This window comes from Mesocricetus auratus, unplaced genomic scaffold (genome assembly GCF_017639785.1).
Source record: "Mesocricetus auratus isolate SY011 unplaced genomic scaffold, BCM_Maur_2.0 Super-Scaffold_100020, whole genome shotgun sequence".
Taxonomy (NCBI): domain Eukaryota; kingdom Metazoa; phylum Chordata; class Mammalia; order Rodentia; family Cricetidae; genus Mesocricetus; species Mesocricetus auratus.
The window spans coordinates 18,720,993-18,744,643 of NW_024429201.1; the positions used below are offsets into that span (position 1 = coordinate 18,720,993).

Here is a 23,651-nt window from a genome sequence, read left to right on the forward strand (position 1 = left end):
AAGATATGAACCCTCTAGCATCCTCCTCCAGCCGTGCCTTCTGCTTTCTGCCATGTCCTGACTCCATGGTGGACTCTCGTCCTTCTGTAGCTTATGCTCAAGTAAACCCTAATTCTATAAGTTGCCTTGATCGTGGCGTTTTATCACAGCACCAGGATAGGAACTAATGTAGAAGTGAAGGAGCATGAACTTCCCTTGAAGAGGTTCCGTGATGGGTCCTCAGGACACAGGTTTGAGTGGTTTACCATCCTCCATCCATCTCTGGCCTCCATAAACACCTGCACTCACATGCACATACCCACTTATGGACACACACACCCATACATGTAATTTAAAATTAATAAAAGACATCATTTTTTAAAAGGCTCTGGAGATTTGAATAAGAATGGCTTCTATAGGCTCATACGTTTGAATGTTTGATCCAATGTTAGTGGAACTGTCTGGGAAGGATTTGAAGACGTAGTCTTATTGGAGTGGGTGTGGCCTTTTTGGAATAGGTGTGTCACTGAGGTGGGTCTTGAGGTTTCAAAAGTCCATGCCAGTCTCAGAGTCTCTGTCTGCCTATTGCCTTCAGCTCAAAATGTGAAGCTCTCAGCTACTGCCCCAGTGTCATGCCTGTCTGCTTCCCATCATGATGATCATGGATGAACCCCCTCTAAAGCTGTAAACAAGCCCCTGTTGAATGCTTCCTTCTATAAGGGGTGCCTTGGTCACGGTGCCTCTTCACAGCAGTAGAACAGTGACCAAAACAGGCTCTTTATGCACATGGTTACCTCTGGGTACTCCACTTTATGCTTCTAGTTGCTTAATGAAACCCTTGGAGTTGCCATTAGTTTATCTCTTTTCTATTTTATATGTTACCTACTGGCAAATCCTGGTGGTTCCACTTGAACAGTCCAGCATATCATACATAGTTAGCCTGATTCCCTCCTAGGAACCTGTGATGTATTTCCACCATGTATTCAGAAGGCTCTTTCTAAAGTCAGATCATAATCTACCCCTGTCTCACTATTCTCCAGTGTCTCCTCACTCAGAGTTAATGCTGTAAACTCAACAGTGGCCTATCCATGTGTATATGTACACATATGTGTATGTATTCTATTAGTTCTGACTAATAAACTTACTCTCAGCTCAAATCTGATAAGTTATGCATCTCAACATCGACTGCTACTGGCTACAAAAAGAGCAGCCCAGGTCAACAGGTATAAGCATAAATATTTAGAAGACTTCAAAAACAGGGCCAGTCAGCAAAAGAACAATATAGTGGTGTCTACCCTATGGTCTATGACCTCCCCAGCCACTAACTTTGAATGAGAATTACAAACCAGGCAAGAAATTCACTCCAATAGAGTGGCTTTAAATACAGAATGAGGTTGTTAGCCTTGAGGAGTAGTGAAGTAACATGCAGGGACCAGTCCTGGGTAAGATCATCGATGTCCTCCCTGAAACTCCCTGCAGCCTACACATAATCTTCTGGCAGTATAAAAGCTATCTGGCAAGGAGAAGGTTGCCTAGTCAGTTTGAGATTGATTGTTTATGACCTGCATCAAAAAATTTCCAAACATAGTCTTGCTCAGGGGTCATTGTGGCTGTTATTTCCTTTTCCTGAGTTCTCCCTTCTGTTTTAGGCAGGGTTCTCTGAAGGAATAGAACGAACAGAATATATAAATATAGGTAGAGCTATAGGTAGATACATAGATATGGGTGTATATCCATATATCCAAATGCATGGGATTTATGCAATAGGCTTACAGGATGTAATCTGGGTAGTCCAAAAATGCTGTCTTACATTGTGAGATTGAAAATCTGGTAGGCATTCAGTCTACAAGGCTGGACATCCCAGCAGCCCCCGTCTGGCACTGGAGTCCTGGAGGATTTCTGGAGAGCTGCTGGTCTTCATCTACATTTTCATCATGAAGAAGTTGGTTCTAAGACCAGTGAAGGAATGACACAGTGGCAACAGGATACATGAACTTGCCAGTGATAGTGAGGGACCAAAAAAAGAACAGTTTCTTCTTCCATTACCTTGGGCAGCCACCAGAGAGTACTCCCCACCTTTGGAATGAGCCCTCCTCCTGCTTCAAATAGCCTAATCAAGAAAATCCTTCACATGAGCATCGAGAGCTGCATTTTATTTGACCCCAGATATACTCAAGTTGACAACCAAGATTAGCCATCCCACTATGGTTTAAGTGTTCTGTCAAGGGTCCTGTGTTGAAATGGAATACCTGTTGTAAGACGTAAGGAGTGGGAACTTCATTTGATGTAGGATCAAAGGTGATTAGAATAAAGTCATTAAGGTGAAGATCCCATTGGATACTAGTGGCTTCCTAGGACTGATCAAAACCAGTTCATGTGTGCAGACATATGATAAATAAAATAATTTTAGAAAGTTACAAAGAAAGAGGATGACAAGGAGCTGTGGGGGTACTCACACAGATGTTAGTGGACGACACTGCATCTGGCTTATGCTGTGGTCTGAATGTGAAAAGTCTCCTACAAGCAGCTCATGTGTCTGAGCATTTGCTTTCCAGCTACAGTGCTATTGGTGAGAGTTGGAGCCTTTAAGAGGCAGAGCCTGGTAGAGGAAGTGGGTCACTGGAACAGGCTTTGAGACTTTATAGCACGGTGTGGCTTCCTGTTCATTTTCTCTGCTTCCTTGCTGCTGGCTGTTGTGCTGTGACCAGCTGGCTTCCTGCCCCTGACACCAAGTCTCCTGTACCACGGTGGAATTTAGATCTTCAAACTGTAAGCCAGAATAAATCTTATTTTCTGTGAGCTGCTTTTGTCAGGGTATTATATATTCCAGCAACAGAACCAGTAACTACAGGTTGTGCTCATGAAAATGAAAGCAACTAAATAGCCTTAGGCTGCCAAGTCCTGGCCAGTGCCTTCTGTAATGGGAAGGAACAGGATACTAGAGTTGGGCAATTGTGTCTATGGATAAGAGCATGGCCTTTGTGTCATGATCACTAAGGAGACTGTAAGGGGTGGGGTGGTATCAAGAGACAACAGTAAACATAACTTCTCGGAGTTGAGTAGCCTGGGGATTGACAGAGCTCCAGTAAGACATTTTACATGCCAGTGACAAAGGGTTCTTTTTATCTTATTAAGAATAGTCAAATGTGGTATCTACTACACTAGGGAAACTCCTCCTAGATGTTGTCCAATGAGAGAGTCTGGTCCTAAAAGATTCAACGTGGCCAGGAATGGTGGTACATGCTTGTAATCCAAACACTCAAGGTTGAGGCAGGATGTCTATTTGGAGGCTAACAGGGGCCATAGAGCAAAACCCTGTCCCCAAACAAAACAAAAACAAATGAAACCCTCCAGTTTGCTGCAGTTTTTGCCAAAATGTAGGTAGGAAGGCTAATTCCAAAATGAATGGAGTCAATAAAGCATCTTGTGAACGGGCCATGTCTAATTCTACCCAAATGTTCATTTGATATTATTTTGGGAGTACTGAAGTGTGTGGACTAGTCATAAGCTTATACAAAGGTATTTCTAACTTTGTCTTATTTAAAACTTTTTGGCTACTTCATGTCTGAGTACTATATTTATATCATTTCTACCCTCCCTCTCTCATCCTACCAAAGTCACTCTCAACTTCATGGCCCCTTCTTTAGCTAACACACATACACACACACACACACACACACACACACACACACACACACTCCCCTTACTGAATCCATTTAGTGTTGCTCATATGTGGTTACGGCTGTGCACTTGGGATTGGACAACATATGAGGGGCTTGTCCCTGATGAAGAGTAATTCTCCGTCTCTCGGCAACTCCTCATCAATTACATTTCTCTTCATAGAGGTGGGGTCTTGTGACATTTCCCCCATCCACACTGTTATGTCAAACTGGTATCATTCCGCAGGGCTTGTTTAAGCGACCATACTGTTGATACTTCACAGGTGCAGCTTCCCTGTCATGTAAGTAAATACACCTCACTGAGTCAGTCATCGCAGAGGGTCAGAGGCTTTTCTGTGGGGTAGGGATGCTGACTGCTTTCCTCCCTTGGTATCGAGCTTAGTACCTTTGGATACCATGAGAGCTAATGCTCAGAGCGAGGCCTCCAGATCTGTTTAAGCTTGATCCCTGCAAGGGCTACTTGCCTAGTGTGTAATGTCTAGAGCAAGAGGGTCTTGCCTTCAAGGTCTTGGAAGAAACCAAGGGCAAAGGCAATAATCTCTATCATTTTGGGAGTCTTGTGAAATGGCCTGACTGACAACTCATGGGAGATTATCCATGTCTGGCGCTAGGGTTTTGGTAGAATTGTTTATGATTCTTGGGAACATCATCACCTCATGTATTATGACAGTTTGGGGTTCATGAGCTCTCCCTTGTTCAGGTTGGCTGTTTTGTACATTTCTCCAGCCTGGTCTTGACCCCTTTGCTCATTACTCCTCCCTCTCTACAACTGGATTCCAGAGTTCAGCCCAGTGTTTAGCTGTGGGTGTCTGCTTCTGCTTCCATCAGCTACTGGATGAAGGCTCTAGGATGGCATTTAAGGTAGTCATCAATCTCATTATCAGGAAAGGTAATTTAAGGTAGCCTCTTGACTATTGATTGTTAGTTGGGGTCAACCTTGTAGATCTCTGAACATTTCCCTAGTGCCAGATTTCTCTTTAAACCTATAATGGCTTCCTCTATTATAGTATCTCTTTTCTTGCTCTCCTCTATTCTTCCCCTGACCCAATCTTCCTACTCCCTCATGTCCTCCTCTCCCCTCCTCTTCTCCCCTTCTCTTTCTCCTAACTCCCTCTCCTCTCCCTACCCCCTCATGCTCCCAATTAGCTCAGGAGATCTTGTCCCTTTCCCCTTCTCTGGGGGACCATGTATGTCTCCTCTTAGGGTCATCCTTGTTCCCTAGCTTCTCTGGCAGTGTGGATTATAGGCTGGTAATCCTTTGCTCTATGTCTAAAATTCATATATGAGTGAGTACATATCATATTTGTCTTTTTGTGACTGGGTTACCTCACTCAGGATGGTTTCTTCTAGTTCCATTCATTTGCCCACGAATTTCAAGATTCCATTGTTTTTTTTTCCACTGAGTAGTACTCCATTGTGTAAATGTACCACATTTTCTGCATCCATTCTTCAGTTGAGGGGCATCTAGGTTGCTTCCAGGTTCTGGCTATTACAAATAATGCTGCTATGAACATAGTTGAACAGATGTCCTTGTTGTGTGAATGGGCATCTTTTGGGTATATGCCTAAGAGTGGAATTGCTGGATCTTGTAGTAGACTGATTCCCACTTTCCTGAGAAACCACCTTACTGATTTCCAAAGTGGCTGTACATATATATGCATTTTTAAAACATAAAATAATATTTCTTATGGCTTTTTCAAAAATCCTTTGTGTTATTTATCCCTCATCCCTCTGATTCCCTCTGCATTCTCCTCTCTCTTGCCAGTTAAAGTCCCCCCCCATTTTCCCTTCTTCATATCATGTGTTCTACTAAAGATCTTTCGAGATCCCTCTCCTAGCATACAGCTGACTCAGCAATGCTTATTTCAGGAATTTATTCTGAGAAAATGGGAAAAATGTGGGAGTGATTTATATCAAGAATATAGAACAATTGGGTTCATCTTTGTTTATAAAGAAAATAACAGCAATAGCTTGAATCTTCTCCATTAGGGCAGTAATTAAGCCATTAAGAAGTATGACCAAACTTTCAAGATAGAAGAGATGGGGCAAGGTGGCTCAGTAGGCAAAAGTGCCTGTCTTCAGAGCCTGATGACCTGACCCTCGTATCCCACAAGGAGGGATGCTGGAAGGAAGAGAACCGACCTCTAAAAGTCCTCTGATCTCCCCCACGAGCTCTGTGGTATTGTGCACCTGCACCTACACCACACACACACACACACACACACACACACACACACATGCACCCATGCACCCATGCACCCACGCACGCACGCACGCACACACTAACACTTCACATACACTCACACACACTCGTGCACACATGCACTCATACGTGAAGTGTTGCCAGGGAAATACAAATTCCTTACTAGGGCTCTCAGTCTTATAACAAAATATTTTAAAGGACTCAGCACCATTTTATTAGAGTCTGAGTCACAACCACCAGGGCAGGCAAGCTGTAAATGCTGGCAGCTGCCAAGAGGAAAGAGGGTGAGAAGACCATGCTATGGAGAATGAAACCAAGGCTACAGGCAGGCTTAGCAATGCAGGTCTGCACATCTGCATGGAGAGTGGGGCGTCAGGGCCACAGGAGAGGAGGTGGCAGACTCCAGAGTGTCAAGAAAAGCATGCTCATGTGAAAAAGACGTAGAGAGCAGAGAAAGAGTTGCACTTTTAGTTCCCATTTCACAACAGTGGGCAGGACTTCCTGGAAGCAACTGCAGAGACAGTAGGCATGGTCATGCTGGCCAAAAGAAAAGTGATTCCTATATTCTGCAGCAGCCATTACAATAATTACATTCCTGAGTGGGAAGACTAGGGAGCTGTTGAAGGCAGAGCTTCCAGAGACTAACATGAAAGGAGGAAGACGGGAAGCCCCTCCCCACCTGGGCTTCATTCAACCGAGGGAGCTTGCTCATGAGGAGCTAGCTCTGTAAGAACACAGAGGGAGGCGTGGGGCACGGTGTCATATAAAGTGTCTGGCAGAATCACTTCCTCCCTCTGAGCCAGGTCATAGTCCAGGTCTCCACCCTGTAATACCCACGAGCTCTATAAAACCCATTGTAAAGAGGTACAAGAACCCGAGAACCTCAGCGTGACCTGCACCCTCAGACCAGTGCCTGAAACAGGGGCACCTGGAGTTCACATGCAGAGCACTCACCCTAGGAAGAGAACACAACGGAAACAATGGTTTCAAGGGACCAGAGAGAGGGCTTTGCCGTTGAGTGGGTACTACCCTTGCAGAGCTACCAACTTTGGCTCATCGCCTCCAGGCCCGGCCACTCACAACTGCCTGTAACTGAAGTTCCTGGGGACCCAAGACCTTTTCTGGAACATACATAGGTTTACACATACTTAAAAATAAAATCATTAAGAATAATTTTTAACTGAATGATATTATCCAATTGCCACTATCAGGCTATGCAATTATATATTTTTTTTCTTTAACATGCATGGTAAGCATATGCCCATTTTCTATATTGTCTCCGTAATTCACACTTTGAGGTAAACATCCCAGCATCCAAGAGGTTGAGATCCTGGGTTGAATTGTTCCAAGTTCATGCCTTTCTGCACAAAGAATTGGAAACAAAGACTTATACAGATTGACACAAGAACAAGATAACCTTGTCTGGAACAAAACAATGGCACAGACCCCCTTCAAGATAGGCAGTGAACCACATGAGCAAGAGTAGGTCTAATTATTGTGGGTCTAATTATTATTTGGAGATTTCATTTATAGGGCTCAGGAGAGGGAAAGGTTGGTCACCAGGCAAGGGTACTCTTTTGGCTGACAAGCTTGAATTATGCAAGTCCTTGGTCACTGTGCATGTCACTTCCCAGAATGCATGTGATTTTAATCATACACATGCCCAAAATGGGGAACAGGGGATTCTCCTCAAACATTGGCTTAAAGACACAATTTAGCCTTCTGTATATGTACCCCAAGCCAGTTCAGGCCACATCAGCCTTCCCAATCATCCTATGCCAATACATCAGGAGTATTTGATTAGACAGGACAGTCTAAACATGATTGTTACTAGGGGTAGGAAACCTGTGGGAGTGTTCAGAGAGGAGGCCACAAGTAGCCCAGTGAAGGCTGGATTCTGAAGGAGGTCTGTGTGAAGGGTATTCACAGATGAAGAAATTAGGATGCAAGGACATTATTACAAAACCAAACAGGTCCAGACTAAGTTCTCTACCATGGTTGCCTGCTTCAACCTTAAGTTCTAGGCTAGAATGGGCTACATGCGAGGTTCTGTCTCAGAAAGTGATCAAGCTAAAGGATGTTTGCAAGTCTTCATGAATGGAGTAAGGTCCCTTCCTGGTTCATTTTCAGTCCTCAAGGCCTAGCCCATTGCTTGACACACAGATAGGTGCTTAGCAAATAATTGTTGGTAATGTGGCTGAATCTTGATATTTCATAGTTTCTCAAGCAACTTCTTTCTGTCTTTCACAAGTGGAAGTCAAAGATTAACTTATAAGAGTTGCCTGTCTCCTACCTACCATGTGAATCCTGGGGAACAAACTGAAGTCATCGGGATAGTGGCCAGTCCCTTTACCCACTGAGTTATCTCTCTGGCCCTGAGACACAATCCTTTATAATAAACCTATTACAGTCACCAATCATCTGCTTTCCTTTCTCTGATAGAAAATGGCCACCCAGGGAGAAGACTTTGAGGAGATGATTTCCGAATTTGATGATGATTTGGCCTCTGAGTTCTCTGCTCTTCTCGGTGTGGATGCCCTTCAGGTCTTAAAGAGACAACAAGAAGAAGACCACAAAGAACGAATGAAGATGAAGAAAGGTTTTAACTCACAGATGCGCAGTGAAGCCAAACGATTACAGACCTTTCTGACCTGTGACACATTCAGATCATGGACGCCACAGGAGCTGGCAGCCGCTGGGTTTTACTTTACCGGGGTGAAACTTGGGGTTCAGTGCTTCTGCTGTAGCCTAATCCTCTTCTGCACCAGACTCAGGAATCTTCCCATAGAAAGCCACAAGAGATTGCGTCCTGAATGTGAGTTCCTGTTGGGCAAAGACGTTGGTAACATTGGCAAGTATGAGGTAAGGGTGAAGAGTCCAGAGAAGCTGAGAGGTGGCAAAGCAAGGTACCAAGAGGAGGAGGCCAGACTGGAGTCCTTTGAGAGCTGGCCGTTTTACGCCCATGGGACACCGCCACGTGTGCTCTCAGCAGCTGGCTTTGTCTTCACAGGTAACCGGGTTACATCTTGGGAGGAGCTTGTGTGAAATGTAAAGTTTAGTTTCCATTTTTTTAATATGTATTTGTGTATGGGGGTGGAGGTATTTGCACTTGTGAGCCCAGATGTGCAGAGTCCAGAAAAGAAGATCAGACCCTCCGGAACATGGATTCAAGAGGTTGTGAACGGTCTAAAGTGGGTGCTGGGAACCAAACTCCAGACCCCTGCAAGGGCCCTCTCACCCACTGAGCCACCTTTCCAGCCTCCTCTCCTCCTCTTCTTCTTCTCCTTCTCCTTTTCCTCCTTCTCCTTCTCCTCCTCATCCTCCTTTCCCTCCTCCTCCTCCTCCTCCTTCTTCCCCCCCTCCACCTCTTGCTAATCACTCCTTATTTGTTAATTGTATTATAGGAAATCTGATTCATTAAATATCGACTTTAATAATTTTACTTCCACTTTAATTTACTTTTAGTGTTGCACTATTAGCTTGCCAAATATGTGTAAAATAAAAGCTTCTTTTCTGTAAAATGTGGACCTTAGAAGTTATTAACTGGAGGTTGAGGTGTAGCTCATTGCTAGAGGCTAACTTAGCCATTGCCTTAGTGCCAGCGCTGGAAAACAAAGTCATAACGGCTCCGGAACTGAACTAGTTCAGTTCCTAAGGTGCTGAAAATGGATCATGAGATTGCTCGATGCCACTTTCCTCTAGTTTCATGAACATCACTATTCATGTATTCCTTGATTCATTTAGTTTCTATAGCTTTGGAAGAATTATGTTTTTCCTTGTTTAACCCCCATTCACAAGGCAAATTGCCTTCGAGAACACTGTACTTTGGAATGCCTTAGTCGTACACAGGGGTTAGGACAGATGTGAGTGACAATTACAGCCACATCTGTGGTGGTGTGTTGAGTAGCCACTTAGTTAGGCATGGATTGAGCACTAATTCTAATTCGACCAGTTGGCCCTTCCCCCACATTTCATAGGTGACTTCACTGAAATTCAAAGAATTAGAGAAATGTGCCTCTGTTTCCACAGAAAAACCATGTCAAAGCTAACTCTTGTCCTTCTAACGGCGTCACTCCAGCGAGTCCTAGTATTTGCCTGCTTCTCCATCACTTTGTTCCCAAAAGCTAAAGAGCAGAATCTGCCTGTGAGAAGCCAGTTTGTGAGGACTGTATGCATAAGGCCATGGCTGGGCATGGAGGTCCAGAGCTCAGGAGGCCTCAGTTAGGGCAGTGTGTATGCAGGAAGGCCATGGCTGGGTCCAGCGCTCACAAGGGGGTCATTTGGGGCAGTAGGACTGTGGACAGGGATTCAGCCAGGGAGGTCATGGAAGAACAGGCATGCTGGAGAGTCTGTCTTGTTCTGGTACAGTATGATCATCTCCAAGGTCACACCTGGTGCCATTGCTGGCCAGTCAGAACGCTTCACTGCATCTGCAGGTAAAAGGGACACCGTGCAGTGTTTCTCCTGTGGTGGATGCCTGGGAAACTGGGAAGACGGAGATGACCCTTGGAAGGAGCATGCCAAGTGGTTCCCCAAGTAAGCAGACAGATGCTTTATTCTTATTTTCAGTTTTTATTTTTGCTTTTGGTTTGTTTGGTTTTTTAGCAAGATGAAACTGGAGACAAAATTTTTGCTTTTAGTTTGTTTGGTTTTTAGCAAGATGAAACTAGAGACAAAAGACCAAGAATGTTGAAGTACCACATGAGTTCTGATATTCTCTCATCCAGTATGGGATCGCTCCAGAATTCTTTAGGCATTGAAGATCTTTTTCTATTTCATGTGATTTTTGCTTTATTATTTTTTCATTTTTATATTTTCTATGTAGTGTGTTAGTGAATGTATAGTGTGTTTATGTGTGTGCTCTGTTAGTATGTAGTGTATGTATGTGCACCTGTGTATGCTTGTGGAATTCACATGTTGACATAGGTCCCCCCATCATTCTCCATCTTATACTTTGAGATAGGCCTTCTGGGATCCATCTGTCTCCATTGCTTCAGGGTTAGGGTCAGAAACATGGTGGGCTGGGCCCAGCTTTTACGTGGGCAACACAGACTCAAACTCAGGCCCTCACAGTTATGCTGAGGTATTTTACGTACTGAGGCGTCTCCCCAGGTCCAACTTTTCAGTTTTGTTCTTCGTTATTGGGGTGTGTGCATGCAAGTCAGGGCAGGTGCCCATGGAGGCCAGACGCGTCAGGTTTCCTTAGAGCTGCAGCTGCAGGTGGCTGTGCAAGTGGGTGGTGGGTTCTGCAAGTGCATTAAGTGCAGGCTCTCCAGCCCCTCTCAACCATTATTGAATGCTGTTTTGTTTTTCTTTTCCCAAGACAGGATTTCTCTGTGTAGTCCTGACTGTCCTGAAACTCATTCTGTAGACCAGTCTGGCCTCGAACTCACAGAGATCTGCCTGCCTCTCTCTGGCTCTCAAATGCTGGGATTTAAAGATGAGCACCACCACCACCACCCTGTTAAATGTTTTTTTTTTTAAATCTCCAATTCAACAAAATATCTTGTCAAGTAGCAGTTTCATGTTTTACCTTAACTATCAAATGAGGCATCTGCACAGGATGGAGATTGTGTGTAAGTGAAAAAGACAGTGGTGTTAAAAAGATTACAAGTGGTTTCACCTGCTTGGAAATGTGCACAAAATGAAAATGCTTACTGGGTGCGGCGGCACACACCTGTAAACCAGTGCGAGGAGGGCCGGGGCAGTAGGATCAGGAGCTCAAGCGGTGCCACAGGAAGGAAAACAAATGTATTTCATTTCAAAGACTCCAAGTTTCGCTATTGCAGTAGTCTTTCACTCTGCTTAGGGGAGGCATTGTATTTTAATTATTTTTAATAATGTGTTTAGTGAGGTTTTTGTGTGTCTATTGTTTTTGCTTCTGCTGTACACACATTCATTCCTTTAATTAGTTTTCAAACTTTCATTATGGAAATCTCACAGAGTAGAGAAATTATGGTGAGCACCTCTCCACACCTGCCAAACTCATATTTCACCTGGCTGTTTCCTGCCATCAGCTCAGAATAGTAACAATCGGGTTATGTCGAAGCAAATTCCAGCTAACACACTGTTCCATCTGCTATTCTCTTAGCATACAACTTTAAATCATGATTTAAAATAAGAAAAAGAACCACTGTATCATTATGTTTCCTAAAAAGATGAGCATTAAAAAACCTAGCCAGTATTCAAAGGCCTTCTCCCTCCACCTCTTGGGATTTTTTTTAACCTTGATTTCGTGTGTGTGTATGTGTGTGTGTGTGTACTCCACACTCTACTTACTGTGAATCACTATCTTTGATTCTACTGTGTATTTGTTTCAAGAAAAGAACAGCAGGCTACAGTAGTGTGTGCCTGTAGTCCAGGAGTCTCTAGAGGCTGAAGTTATGGGATTACTTGAGGTCAAGAGTATGCCATCACCGCCGCAACACAGGGAGACCCTGTCTTGAAATAATAATTACAATAATGTGAAGGTTTGTCATAGTTTGCTTTCTGCTGCACCATGACCAAATCAACTGAGAAGAAAGGGTTTATTCAGCTTATGTGTTTAGCTTACAGTCCACCACTGAGGGAAGTCAGGGCAAGGACATCAGCAGGAGCACACAGAAGCCATGAAAGAGAGCTGATTACTGCCTTGCTCCCAGGCTTGTGCCCAGCTACCTTTCTTATGCCACCCAGGACCACTTGCCCAGCGGTGGCACTACCCACAGTGGACTGGGCCCTCCCACATCAATCCGTAATCAAAAAATGCCCCACAGACTCGTTTACAGGCGAATCTGCTGGAGGCATTTTCTCAGCTGTGGCTCTCTCTTCCCAGGTGACTCTAGCATGTGTCAAGTTGATAAAAAAAAAAAACTAGCAGGCACAAGGTTTGATCTTACATGATAATATTTTATCATTAATATAATATTTTGGTTTTTCAAGACAGGGTTTCTCTCTGTAGCATTGGTAATTTAAAAATTTCAAACAGTATGGTGTTAATCTTCATGAGTGAGGTTTCAAGAAATGTTTGGCAGTTTTATTAAAGCATCAAATTCAACAATTTGATGGGTTTTTAGCAAATACTTATGTAATATAAATAATCTTTGTCACAGTGTTGGGATAAAATTTAATTATGTTTTTAATTATAGGTGTGAATTTCTTCAAAGTAAGAAATCCTCGGAGGAAATTGCCCACTATATTAAAAGCTACGAGGGATTTGTCCATGTAACGGTAATTCACAACAGCAAACTCTACCCAATAAAGTACCTTCATTACCTAGTAATATCTGAATCCTCAGGGTGAGGATTTTTATTTTCTCATGAATTCATTCTCCTGCGTCTCATCTGTAGAACAGAAACACAAAAATGTTGTCGTCTGCAAAGCTGGAAGCATGTAGACATGGTTTCCAGGCTGCCTTCAGTGGCTTCTGCTGCCCCCTTCCCTCTGAGTCCTCTACCCTGGCTTCCTTCTGCTGCCCCCGTCTGGACACCCGGACTCAGTCTTCTGCCCTGGTACCTGGTGACAGCAGGGCGCTCAGAGCTGGCTCCTGCCCCTGGTTTTGTAGGCCTCAAACTAGTAAGGACTTCCTATGGCAAGCAGTCGGGAACAGTCCAGAAGAAGCCACAGGAGGATGTAATTAATGTCTGATGACTCAGAGGGAGAGTTGCTCAGTTGGGAAGGTCCTTCTGAGGTCAGGTCTCAGTTCCCCACGAGTCAAAGGCTCGTGTGTGTGTGTGACTGCAGTTCTCTTGCTGAGCTGTGCATGTCTGGTAAGAACGACCCTGAGAAATTTCCCATTTGCCACATGTAAACATTCGCGCATGTTTTGTACTGCGTAAAAATCCCCCAAATCAATAGAAATCAACGTGGAGGAGTGCTTTGCCATCAATTCTGCTGCTCTAATGAGACCTCACTTTGGGGTGGGGAAAGTCCTTCAGCTGCAGGTCACACATAGGAGTATATTTTATAAATGAATCAGTAACCTGGGTTTCTTTCCCTCAGGGAGAACATTTTGTGAATTCCTGGGTCAGAAGAGAATTACCTATGGTGTCAGGTAAAACCTCAGGCATGTCCCAAAGGCCCTGCTCCTTCCTTCCTTCCCTTTTTATGTCACCCCTCCACCCACGTCTCCCGGTGTGTGTGCCACATGTATATAGGGGATTTTGGAAACCAAATGAGTGTGTCAGATCCCCTGGAGGTGGAGTTTCAGGCATTTGTGAACTACCTGATGTGGGTGCTGAGAATTGATCCGGGGCCTCAGGAAGAGCAGTCAGTGCTCTTAACCACTGAGTCTTCTCTCCAGCCCTTGTCAACTTGCTTTAAAAATTGCTTTCATAAGTGATTTCCCTGTTATGGAATGACGTGCAGGGGAGATGCTCAGTGCTCAAGCTCACTGGCTGCTCTTGCAGAGGACTTGGCTTAGGTTCCCAGAACCCACAAGGCAGCTGGAAACTCTGCAAGTCCAGTTGCAGAGGATCGAGTGCCCTCCTCTGACCTCCATGGGCACTGCACACATGAGCTACGGTCAAACATGTAGACAAAGCACCTACATCAAAATAAAAATAAGTGAATCTTTACAAGGAAAAATGTTTTAAATGTACACTCAGTTATTTACTATTACTATATGTGTGCATGCATGGGTCCCATGTGTGAAGGTATAAAAGTCAAAGGACAACTTACAGGAGTTGGTTCTCTCCTACCACGAGGGCTACCAAAAGGTTGCCAGGTATAGCAGCAAACATCTATACCACAGAGCCATCAAAGTGGCTTAGTTTTTAGTGTAGGTGATCGTAGCTAACTATAATAGGGTTGGTGCCATTGCTGATGCTTCCCTTAAAACAACTAAAATCTTGGATAAAATGTTTTGGAAGCATTTTTAGGGTGTTTCCTATCCCAGGCTGACCTCGAATGCGAATGAACCTTGAACTTTTGGTTCTCCCACTGAGTGCTGATAGAAAGTTTCCCATTTGCTAGGGATGGGGCTTCCTGAATGCTAAGAGCGTTCTACCAACCAAGTTCTATCCCCGGTCTCCCAAAGCATTCTTCAATGGTTTTCGGTACACTGTTAAGACACTAAGGAATATTCCTGTTAAAATGAGGTGACAGGTCTGTGGATATTACTCACTTCCCTGCCATGGGTAAGGCCCTGGGGTTCCATCCCAGCACAGAAAGGAAAACAAAACCTTAGTGTTAGGGATTTAGGTCAGTTGTGGAGCATCTCTCTAGCAAGTAGGAATTCAGGGACATGAAGACAAGGGGCAGTGGACAGGATGAAAGCTCTCATAATTCCATAATGTCAACTGAGTATGGTTACTCGGTCCTGTAATCCCTGCTCTTGGAAAGTGGAAGGAGGAGTTTAAGGCCAGGCTTGACTATGGTATCAGATCAGAGGCCAGTACAGGCACATGAAATCCTGGTTCAAAAAACAAGACTAAGAGGGAAAAGATTCCAAGGTTAGTGCCTAGTATGAAGGTCCATGTCTGTAATCCGAGCACTATGAAAGCTGAGGCAGAAATAGCACAAGTTAAAGGATAATTTAGCTTAGGCCACATAGCTAAACACTGTACTCCCCCAATAAACATGGAGATGAAGGGATGTCTCAGATGTTAAGAGTATTTGCTGGAGAGAGAGAGAGAGAGAATTTGCTGCTCTTGCAGAGGACTTGGGTTCAGTTCAAAGCATCTACATGATAGAGTCTATAACTCTATCTCCAGGGGATCTGACATCCTCTTTGGGTCACCTGGGGCCCCAGTCACAAGTGGTACGCATACATACAACATACAACATACATACATACATACATACATAACATACATGAAACACATGCATGTGTGCAAACACACACACACAAACACACAGACACAGACACAGACACACACACACACACACCATCCCCTGGCCGGACCCACCATTTTCCAGGAATTTGCTGAAATGACAAACACAAAGGAAAGGGGGAAGTCTAGTGGAGACCCCCAGCGTGATCATCTCAAAGAGCGAGCTTGTGCAGGACTTTTTATGGGAGCCACAGGGGAAACTGCCTTTCTCAAATCTTGACACTGAGTCTAGGAACAGAATCCCCTCTCGCTTTTGTTGGGTCCTGATCACCTAGCATCAAGAGATAGTCTTAAGTTAAATCTTAACACATTGGTCTCTCTCTCTCTCTCTCTCTCTCTCTCTCTCTCTCTCTCTCTCTCACACACACACACACACACACACACACACACACACGATAGAACGAATGGAGTACCCCAGCCTTTGCCACTGTGCTCCATCAGCTCTAACACGGATGCTCTTGTGTCTTTGATTCCTTCATGCTTTTCTAACCACCCTCCATTATTTTTACACAAGCACGGACCATCAGATCATTCCACCTACACACAAGCACCGACCATCAGATCATTCCACCTACACACAAGCACCGACCATCAGATCATTCCACCTACACACAGCTAACTTGAACTTGGTGATTAAAGCCTGCTGATCTCACCTACATCTGTTTTCCCAAGCTTACTGCAATGACAGCGTCTTCGCTAATGAAGAACTAAGGCTGGACACTTTTAAGGACTGGCCCCATAAAGCACCTGATGCCGCTAAAGCTATGGTCAGAGCGGGCCTGTTCTACACAGGTGAGTCAGCTTTGTATTTTCTGTCTTGTTGTTTGTTTTTCGAGACAGGGTTTCTCCGTAGCTTTTGGAGCCTGTCCTGTCACTCCCTCTGTAGGCCAGGCTGGCCTCCGACTGCCTCTGCCTCCCCAGTGCTGGGATTAAAGAGGCCAGACAGGGTGCTGGATCCTCTGGAACTGGAGTTATAAGTAGCTGTGAGTCATCGTGAGGCTGCTGGAACCAAACCCGACTCCTTTGTAAGAACAACAAATGTCTTTAATGCTGAGCATCTCTCTAGCCCCTCAGTCAGCGTTTTGTGTACCACATACTCTAACCCTGGTCTTGAATCTCTCTCTATACTCCATTTGTCATTGATCTCTTTGGGAGTCCACGACCTGCAGTTTCCCATAGCTCAGCCTCTGAACTTGTGGGTGCTGCAGTTGCTCCAGCTAGCAGACATATTCCACTGGCACAAATGATCTCTCCATGTGGTCTTAACCCTTCGTCGTCTCTTACCAGCCTTCCTCAAGTCTCCCGGAAGACATGCTCCTATTTCTAGTGAAACACAGCTGGCAATGGTGTGAGAAGAGACAAGTGATTCTTCATAATCTAGCTCGCATCAAGGCGCCTAAATTTGTTCTTCTATCTCACCCTCAGCTACAAGTATATTCTTTCTGACTTATTCATTACGCAAATGCTTGTTGATTACCTGTGTCTGTGAAAGCCACTGGTGTCCAAATCAGACAGAAATCTCTGCTCTCACAGAGCTCTGCTCCACATTCTGATGGCAAATCTTTCAGAATGATGGGTTTGGAAGAAGAGTGTTCATCAAGGCACAGGAACATTTAATGACTATTGTCAACCACCCCACTGAAGGACCAAGAGTCCTGTGTGAGCTGTTGCCCCCTGGTCATGACTTTGCCACACAATCCAATTGCAGATGCAAGCAGGATTTCACTGGTGAAGTCTGGAGTTCCTATCTGCTTGTGAGTTGACAGCTGTATGTGCTGTTGAACTGACCATATTCTCTAATTCTAGGCAAAAGTGACACTGTCCAGTGTTTTTCCTGTGGAGGATGTATGTGCAATTGGGAGGAAGGTGACGACCCATTAAAAGATCACTCCAAGTTTTTTCCCAAGTAAGCAAGATGAATTCTCTTGACTTTGAATGTACTCCAACAGTTATTCCCTCACTGCCCATGTTTTACCTGTGGATAGTTTCTGGACACTCCTTTGCTTCCCGTTGTGAATGATACATCCTTCTGTCTTCATCTCATTCCTCCCATGATGCCCTCCCTGTCTAGATTTTTTCTAATCATAGTTAGATCTTGATTTTGGTTGTGTCCATATACACATATTTAAAGGCAAGATCTTTCTCTACAGCCCAGACTAGCATAGAAATGCTATCTAACGCGGTGGGACTTGAACCCGTGATCCTCCTGCCTCAGCCTCTCAAGTGCTGGCACTACAGAGGTAACCACCACGTCTGACAATTCCATGCCTTTCTGAGTCTTTTGTTTCCAGGCTAGTTTCCCTGTCCGCCTCCCTCTAGAATCCTTTAGGGTTTTGTATCGCTGTTGTCTAAGATTTTCTAAGTGGCTTTCTTTTTCCAGTGTTGGGGATAGAACCAATGATTTGGGCAAGGCAGGCAATCCCTTTACTATTGAACTACTCTAACCTCCCTTTCTGTCAATCTTCAAGTTTATTTTTATTTCTTTTCTACACATAAAAAACTCCAGAAATGTTGAATTGCAAAATGAATTTCTTGTTTTTACTTAGTAATTGGAGTTTTCAGAGATAAATATCAATAAATACAATGGAAGAGTGAGTATTTCTGGGTACAGTGGTGGACACATGGAATCCTAACTCTCAGAAAGCTGAAGGAAGGAAAATATAGCTTTGTTTCCCATTAAATGCTTCAACATGGATTATCTAAAACCAATCTGTTTTAAAGATCCAGCACTTGTAACTGAGAAATAAAGTCTCTTGCTGTGACTTCCCTGTGAAAGCATGAAAATCTGCAATCGTTCCGGTTCCTGTGGTCTTTGTTCGGCTCCACCGTGATGCTCTGTGTGCATCCAATGCATACCTAAAACTGCACCAAATTATTTTGGCATAAGAAAAATTTAAGTCTAATTATTTTTTTAATGTAAAGTTTTTGTTGTTGTTTTGTTTTGGGGTTTGTTTTTTTTTTTAAGACAGGATTTATCTGCGTAGCCTGGGCTGTCCTGGAACTCACTCTGTAGACCAGGTTATCCTCAAATGCACAGAGATCTGCATGCCTCTGCCTCCCAAGCTCTGGGACTAAAGGTGTGCACCACCATCCACCGGTCTTAAATGTAAAGTTTTAAATAATTATTTGGTCTTGATATAGAATAGTAACAATATCCCAAATTCTTTAAAATATTTTGCTATTAGTGTACATTAATTATATGTAGTAATGACATTTTCATATATATATACATTACAACCTTTACACACACACACACTCACACACGCATGCACACAAACATGCACACGTACATATATGTATCACTCCCATTACTCTCTCTTATCTCCCTCTAGCTCCCCTTAGTCCCCTTCCTTCCAAAATCACATGTTTGGGACCAGCCCAGGGCTATGTAGCAAGACCTATCCTCAACTTAAATAAATGAATGAATGACTGGAATATTTCCATCTATTTTGAAGTTAGAAGATGCTTCACAGCAGTGGTCACTTTTTCCTTTTTCTTTTCCTTTTTTAAATATTTGATTTTATGTGCATGGGTGTTATGCCTGGTATCCACAGAAGTCAGAAAAGGGCATTGGATCCCCTAGAAGTAGAGTTACAGAAGGTTGTGAGCTATCTGATATGGGTGTTGTGAAACAAACCTGGGTCCTCTGCAGGAACGGTAAGTGTTCTTCCATTGGACCGGTTTTTCCAGCCCCCACTCTTTTTCCTTTCTATTTCAATGTAGAATGCAGTAAATGGTTGGGAACTCAGGGACCCTCATCTTAATCCCTGGGTTGGTAAATTGGGAGGCAATCTCATTGTATTTAGAACTTGTTCTAGACTCTTTCAACAGAGTTTTGTTTTTTTCGAGTGTTGAAGCTCTGAAGGGAAAGTATCCTTACTGGCTGGGAAGTCAGGTGATACCTGGAGCTGCTGGGGGACAGCTGTGAAGGGAGGGTCTCGATCTTGTTAGATCTTGTGCAGGTAACCACAGCTTCACAACACTCCATCCCTCTTCCCCAGATGCTCCCAGAGCCTTAGTGTGCGGTTGGTATAGATGTCTCATTTAGAGATGAACACTCAATAATCAATTAATCTCTGCACCACATAGAAAAGCCTATCTAGCCAAAGCTTAAGGCTGTACCAATATAAGTATGTGAACATAAACATTTAGAAGGCAATTTGATAGCGTGTCCGTTTAGCAACACACCATTGGTAGACCCCATCTCATCCCTTCCCTACTAAGATTTTAATGACTTCCTGGACCATGTACTTTTGACCAGGTTTGGTTTAGGTTTCTGTTTTCTTTGTCTTATCTTTTTGCTATGTAGATCAGTCTGGCCTCTAACTCACAGAGATCTGCCTTTCTCTGCCTCCCAAGTGCAGAGATCACAGGTGCACCACCACACCCGGCTTGGCCAGGTTGAGAGTGCCAGCATGCACTCTCCTGTGAAGGAAACCAAATGCTTTAGTTACTCCCCCGCCCCAAACCTTCATGCCACATTCACCACAGGACACATCTTCCCTGGCATGATGATATTGCAGCGTGCAGAGTTTGCCAACAGGTAATACCATGGGTGGCCTTTCTCCCCCATCAGACTGCCACGCCTCTTCTGGTACTATGAAGGGAGGAGACTTTAAATCCATTCCAATTTGATGTCCCTCTATCCTGAAAGCAAAGTCTACTGTGTATTCAGCAATGAGTACTAGGCATCTAATTCTGTCCAACTTATTTGGTGAGAAAGGGTCTTTCACTAAATCTGAACCTAGCCAATTAGAAACTGGCTAGCAACCCTGAGGTCTTTCTGTCCCTCCATCGCCAACACTAAGATTAAAGCATTCTCCATACTGCCTAGCTTCTTACATAGCTGTTGGACATCTGTCCTCATGTTTCTCCAGCAAACATTGTGCTATCTCCAAGCCCTGGATGGTAAATGAATTTAATTATGTGGTATCTATTTTTTTTTACTTTTCATGAATTTCATGTCGTTGGTACAGTTAGATTTTTGAGTTTGTTTTTGATAGGTTGACTGACAATAGATGATAGGGTTATAAATTATTGTTAACTAAATTCTAAATTTCGGTACATTTTGTTTAGATAATTTTCTGCCATTTGTTGTCCTTTTTATGAATCTATAGAGTTTTCTCAGCATTTACTCTTTAAACAGTTTATTTTTACTTTGTTTATCCTGTTAATGTATTTGTGAGTATGTGAAAGTATGTGCATTGTATTGTGTGTACTACATGCAGGTCAAAGGGAGACATGGCCCCATTTTTTTTTTGAGATAGGGTACTCTGTGTAGCCCTGGCTGTTCTGAAGCTCACTCTGTAGACCAGGCTGGCCTTGAACTCAGATTCCTGATTGTCTCTGCCTCCAGAGTGCAGGGATTAAAGGTGTGTGCTATCCCCCTCCACCCCCTCCACCCCCAGTGAGTATCTCCTCCTTTAGGTCCCCGTCTTGTTCCCTTGAGGAGACAGGGTCTCTCACTGAACCTGAGCTAAGCTAACATCCAGCCAGCCCCAGTGATCCTCTTGCCCCTCCCCCCACAGTGCTAGGTTACTGTTTTTTACTCTTTAAGCTCATTTTATCTGGTTTCATGGACAGGTACCAACTATGTACTCATTCCAACGCATTCCCTGGATATCTGTACCATTATTTTACAAACCACTTTCATTATGTTATTGAAAGTCACAGTCCGAGTGTCATACATGACACAACACTGACAGGATCACTGAAATTGTTAGCTTTCTACTTCATTCTTGGTCCCAAATCTTCATGTTTCTTTAAAAACAATGCAAGTGCTTAATTGCATGGAACCATTTTGTGACTTTTTTATCTCCTCTGCTTAGCTGTGTCTTTCTTCAAACCCTGAAGTCCTCTGCAGAAGTGACTCCAGCCCTTCAGAGCCACTGTGCACTTCCAGAAGCCATGGTAATGGACACCGCCCCTTCTCTGCTAGGCAGTGAATGGTCCTGTGATTGAACACTGTTTTGTTCAGCAATTGTCAATTGTAAATGTATCACAATAAAATAAATTCTACAGTTATCTATACAAGCATCTAGTAAGCACTAGCAAGATATAGGTATAGATAGGAACTTGACAGTGGACAGGGGAGACACACTTGTTAGCTTCATGAAATGCACAGTCAAATCCTCCTCCTATGAGAAGTCTGCTGTTGAAATTCTTTTAGCCTTACTCCTGATAAACATCCAGACTAACTGAACCTGTCTGTGATCTTTGGAGGCTAGTAGGCGTGTCTTCTTGCTTCTTTTGGGTTGCACAAGGCAAGTTCTATTTGTTTGATTAGAATTATGTTTGGGACATGTTCTCATTATGTAGCCTAGGCTGACTTTGAACTTGCTACATTCAAATTCAGACTAGCTAGGAATTTGTGATCCTTCTGACTCAACCTTCCAAATGCTGGGATCACAGGAGTGTGATGCCATTTCCATTTGATTTTTGCAATTCAAGAGATCAAACCCAAGATCGTATGCATGCTAGGCAAGGAATTTATGTCTGAGCTGTAACCCCAGCCTCCAGGCATGTTTCTTTCTCTCTCTCTCTCTCTCTCTCTCTCTATATATATATATATATATATATATATATATATAATTTTTAGATTTAAATTTAAATTAGAAACAAGGTTGCTTCACATGTCAATTCCAGGTCCCTCTCTGTTTCCCTACTCTCCTCCCATGCCCTCCCACCAACCCCCCCATTATCCCCTCATTACCCCAGGGAGGGTGAGGCCCTCCATGGAGGTGTCCATAGTCTGTCACTTTATCCAGGGCAGGGCCTAGACCCTCCCCCAAGAGTTCAGGGTGAGAGTGCATCTCTCATTGTTGGATGGGAGTCCAAAGTCCATTTGTATACCCAGGATAAATACTGATCTACTACCCAAGGTTCAATAGATTACCTAGGCCTCCTCACTGACACCCATATTCAGGGGGTCTTGATCAGTCCCATGCTGGATTCCCAGGCATCAGTCTGGGATTCAAGAGATAACCCTTGTTAGGTCAGCTGTTTCTGGGCGTTAAACCAGCCCAGTCTTAATCCCTTTGGTCATCAGTCCTTCATCTCTGTCACTGGATTTCTTGAGTTCAGCTCAGTGCTTAGCCGTGGGAGTCTGCCTCTACTTCCATCAGCCACTGAATGAAGGTTCTGTTTTCCAGACTCTCTGGCCATGGGATTGCAGACTGGCACTCCCCAGGTCTATGTCTAAAATCCATATATGAGAGAGTACATGCCATGTTTATCTTTTTGCGACTGGGTTACCTCACTCAGAATGGTTTCTTCTAGTGCCATCCATTTGCCTGCAAATTTCAGGATTCCATTTTTTTTCTGCTGAATAGTACTCCAATGTGTAAATGTACCACATTTTCTGCATCCATTCTTCAGTTGAGGGACATCTAGGTTGCTTCCAAGTTCTGGCTATTACAAATAATGCTGCTATGAAAATAGTGGAACAGACATCCTTGTTGTATGAATGGGCATCTTTTGGATATATGCCTAAGAGTGGAGTTGCTGGGTCTTGTGGTAGGTTTATTCTGATTTTTCTGAGGAATCTCCATACTGATTTCCAAAGTGGCTGAACCAGTTGGCACTCCCACCAGCAATGGAGGAGTGTTCCCCTTTCACCACATCCTCTCCAGCATAAATTGTTGTTGGTGTTTTTGATTTTAGCCATTCTGACAGGAGTGAGATGGTATCTCAGAGTTGTTTTGATTTGCATTTCCCGGATGGCTAAGGATGTTGAGCACTTTCTCAAGTGCCTCTCAGCCATTTTAGACTCCTCTACTGAAAATTCTCTATTTTCCTTTGGTGTTTGGGAAACTTGCTTCTTGAGTTCTTTGTAAATTTTGGAGATCAGCCCTCTGTCAGATGTGGGGTTAGTGAATATTTTTCCCATTCTGTGCCAGGCATGTTTCTTTGGCAAAGGCAAATGCCCAGCAAAATCATGAAGTCAGATGATGGACTGACCCCTACATGTTTCTCTCT

The 23,651-nt window shown here is 43.8% G+C and overlaps 1 protein-coding gene across 1 annotated transcript in view; it reads left to right on the forward strand.

Annotated features, from left to right (window-relative positions):
* The first annotated feature begins 1,729 nt into the window (after positions 1–1,729).
* LOC101825710 (baculoviral IAP repeat-containing protein 1b-like) overlaps positions 1,730–23,651 on the forward strand; it is a 45,841-nt gene continuing 23,919 nt past the window's right edge. The window contains exons 1-8 of the mRNA XM_040728851.1: positions 1,730–2,748; positions 8,305–8,872; positions 10,299–10,398; positions 12,990–13,071; positions 13,843–13,894; positions 16,347–16,466; positions 17,481–17,580; positions 21,503–21,584. Coding sequence (XP_040584785.1) covers positions 8,308–8,872; positions 10,299–10,398; positions 12,990–13,071; positions 13,843–13,894; positions 16,347–16,466; positions 17,481–17,580; positions 21,503–21,584 — 1,101 coding nt within the window. The 5' untranslated portion in view covers positions 1,730–2,748; positions 8,305–8,307. The remainder of the gene's footprint in view (positions 2,749–8,304; positions 8,873–10,298; positions 10,399–12,989; positions 13,072–13,842; positions 13,895–16,346; positions 16,467–17,480; positions 17,581–21,502; positions 21,585–23,651) is intronic.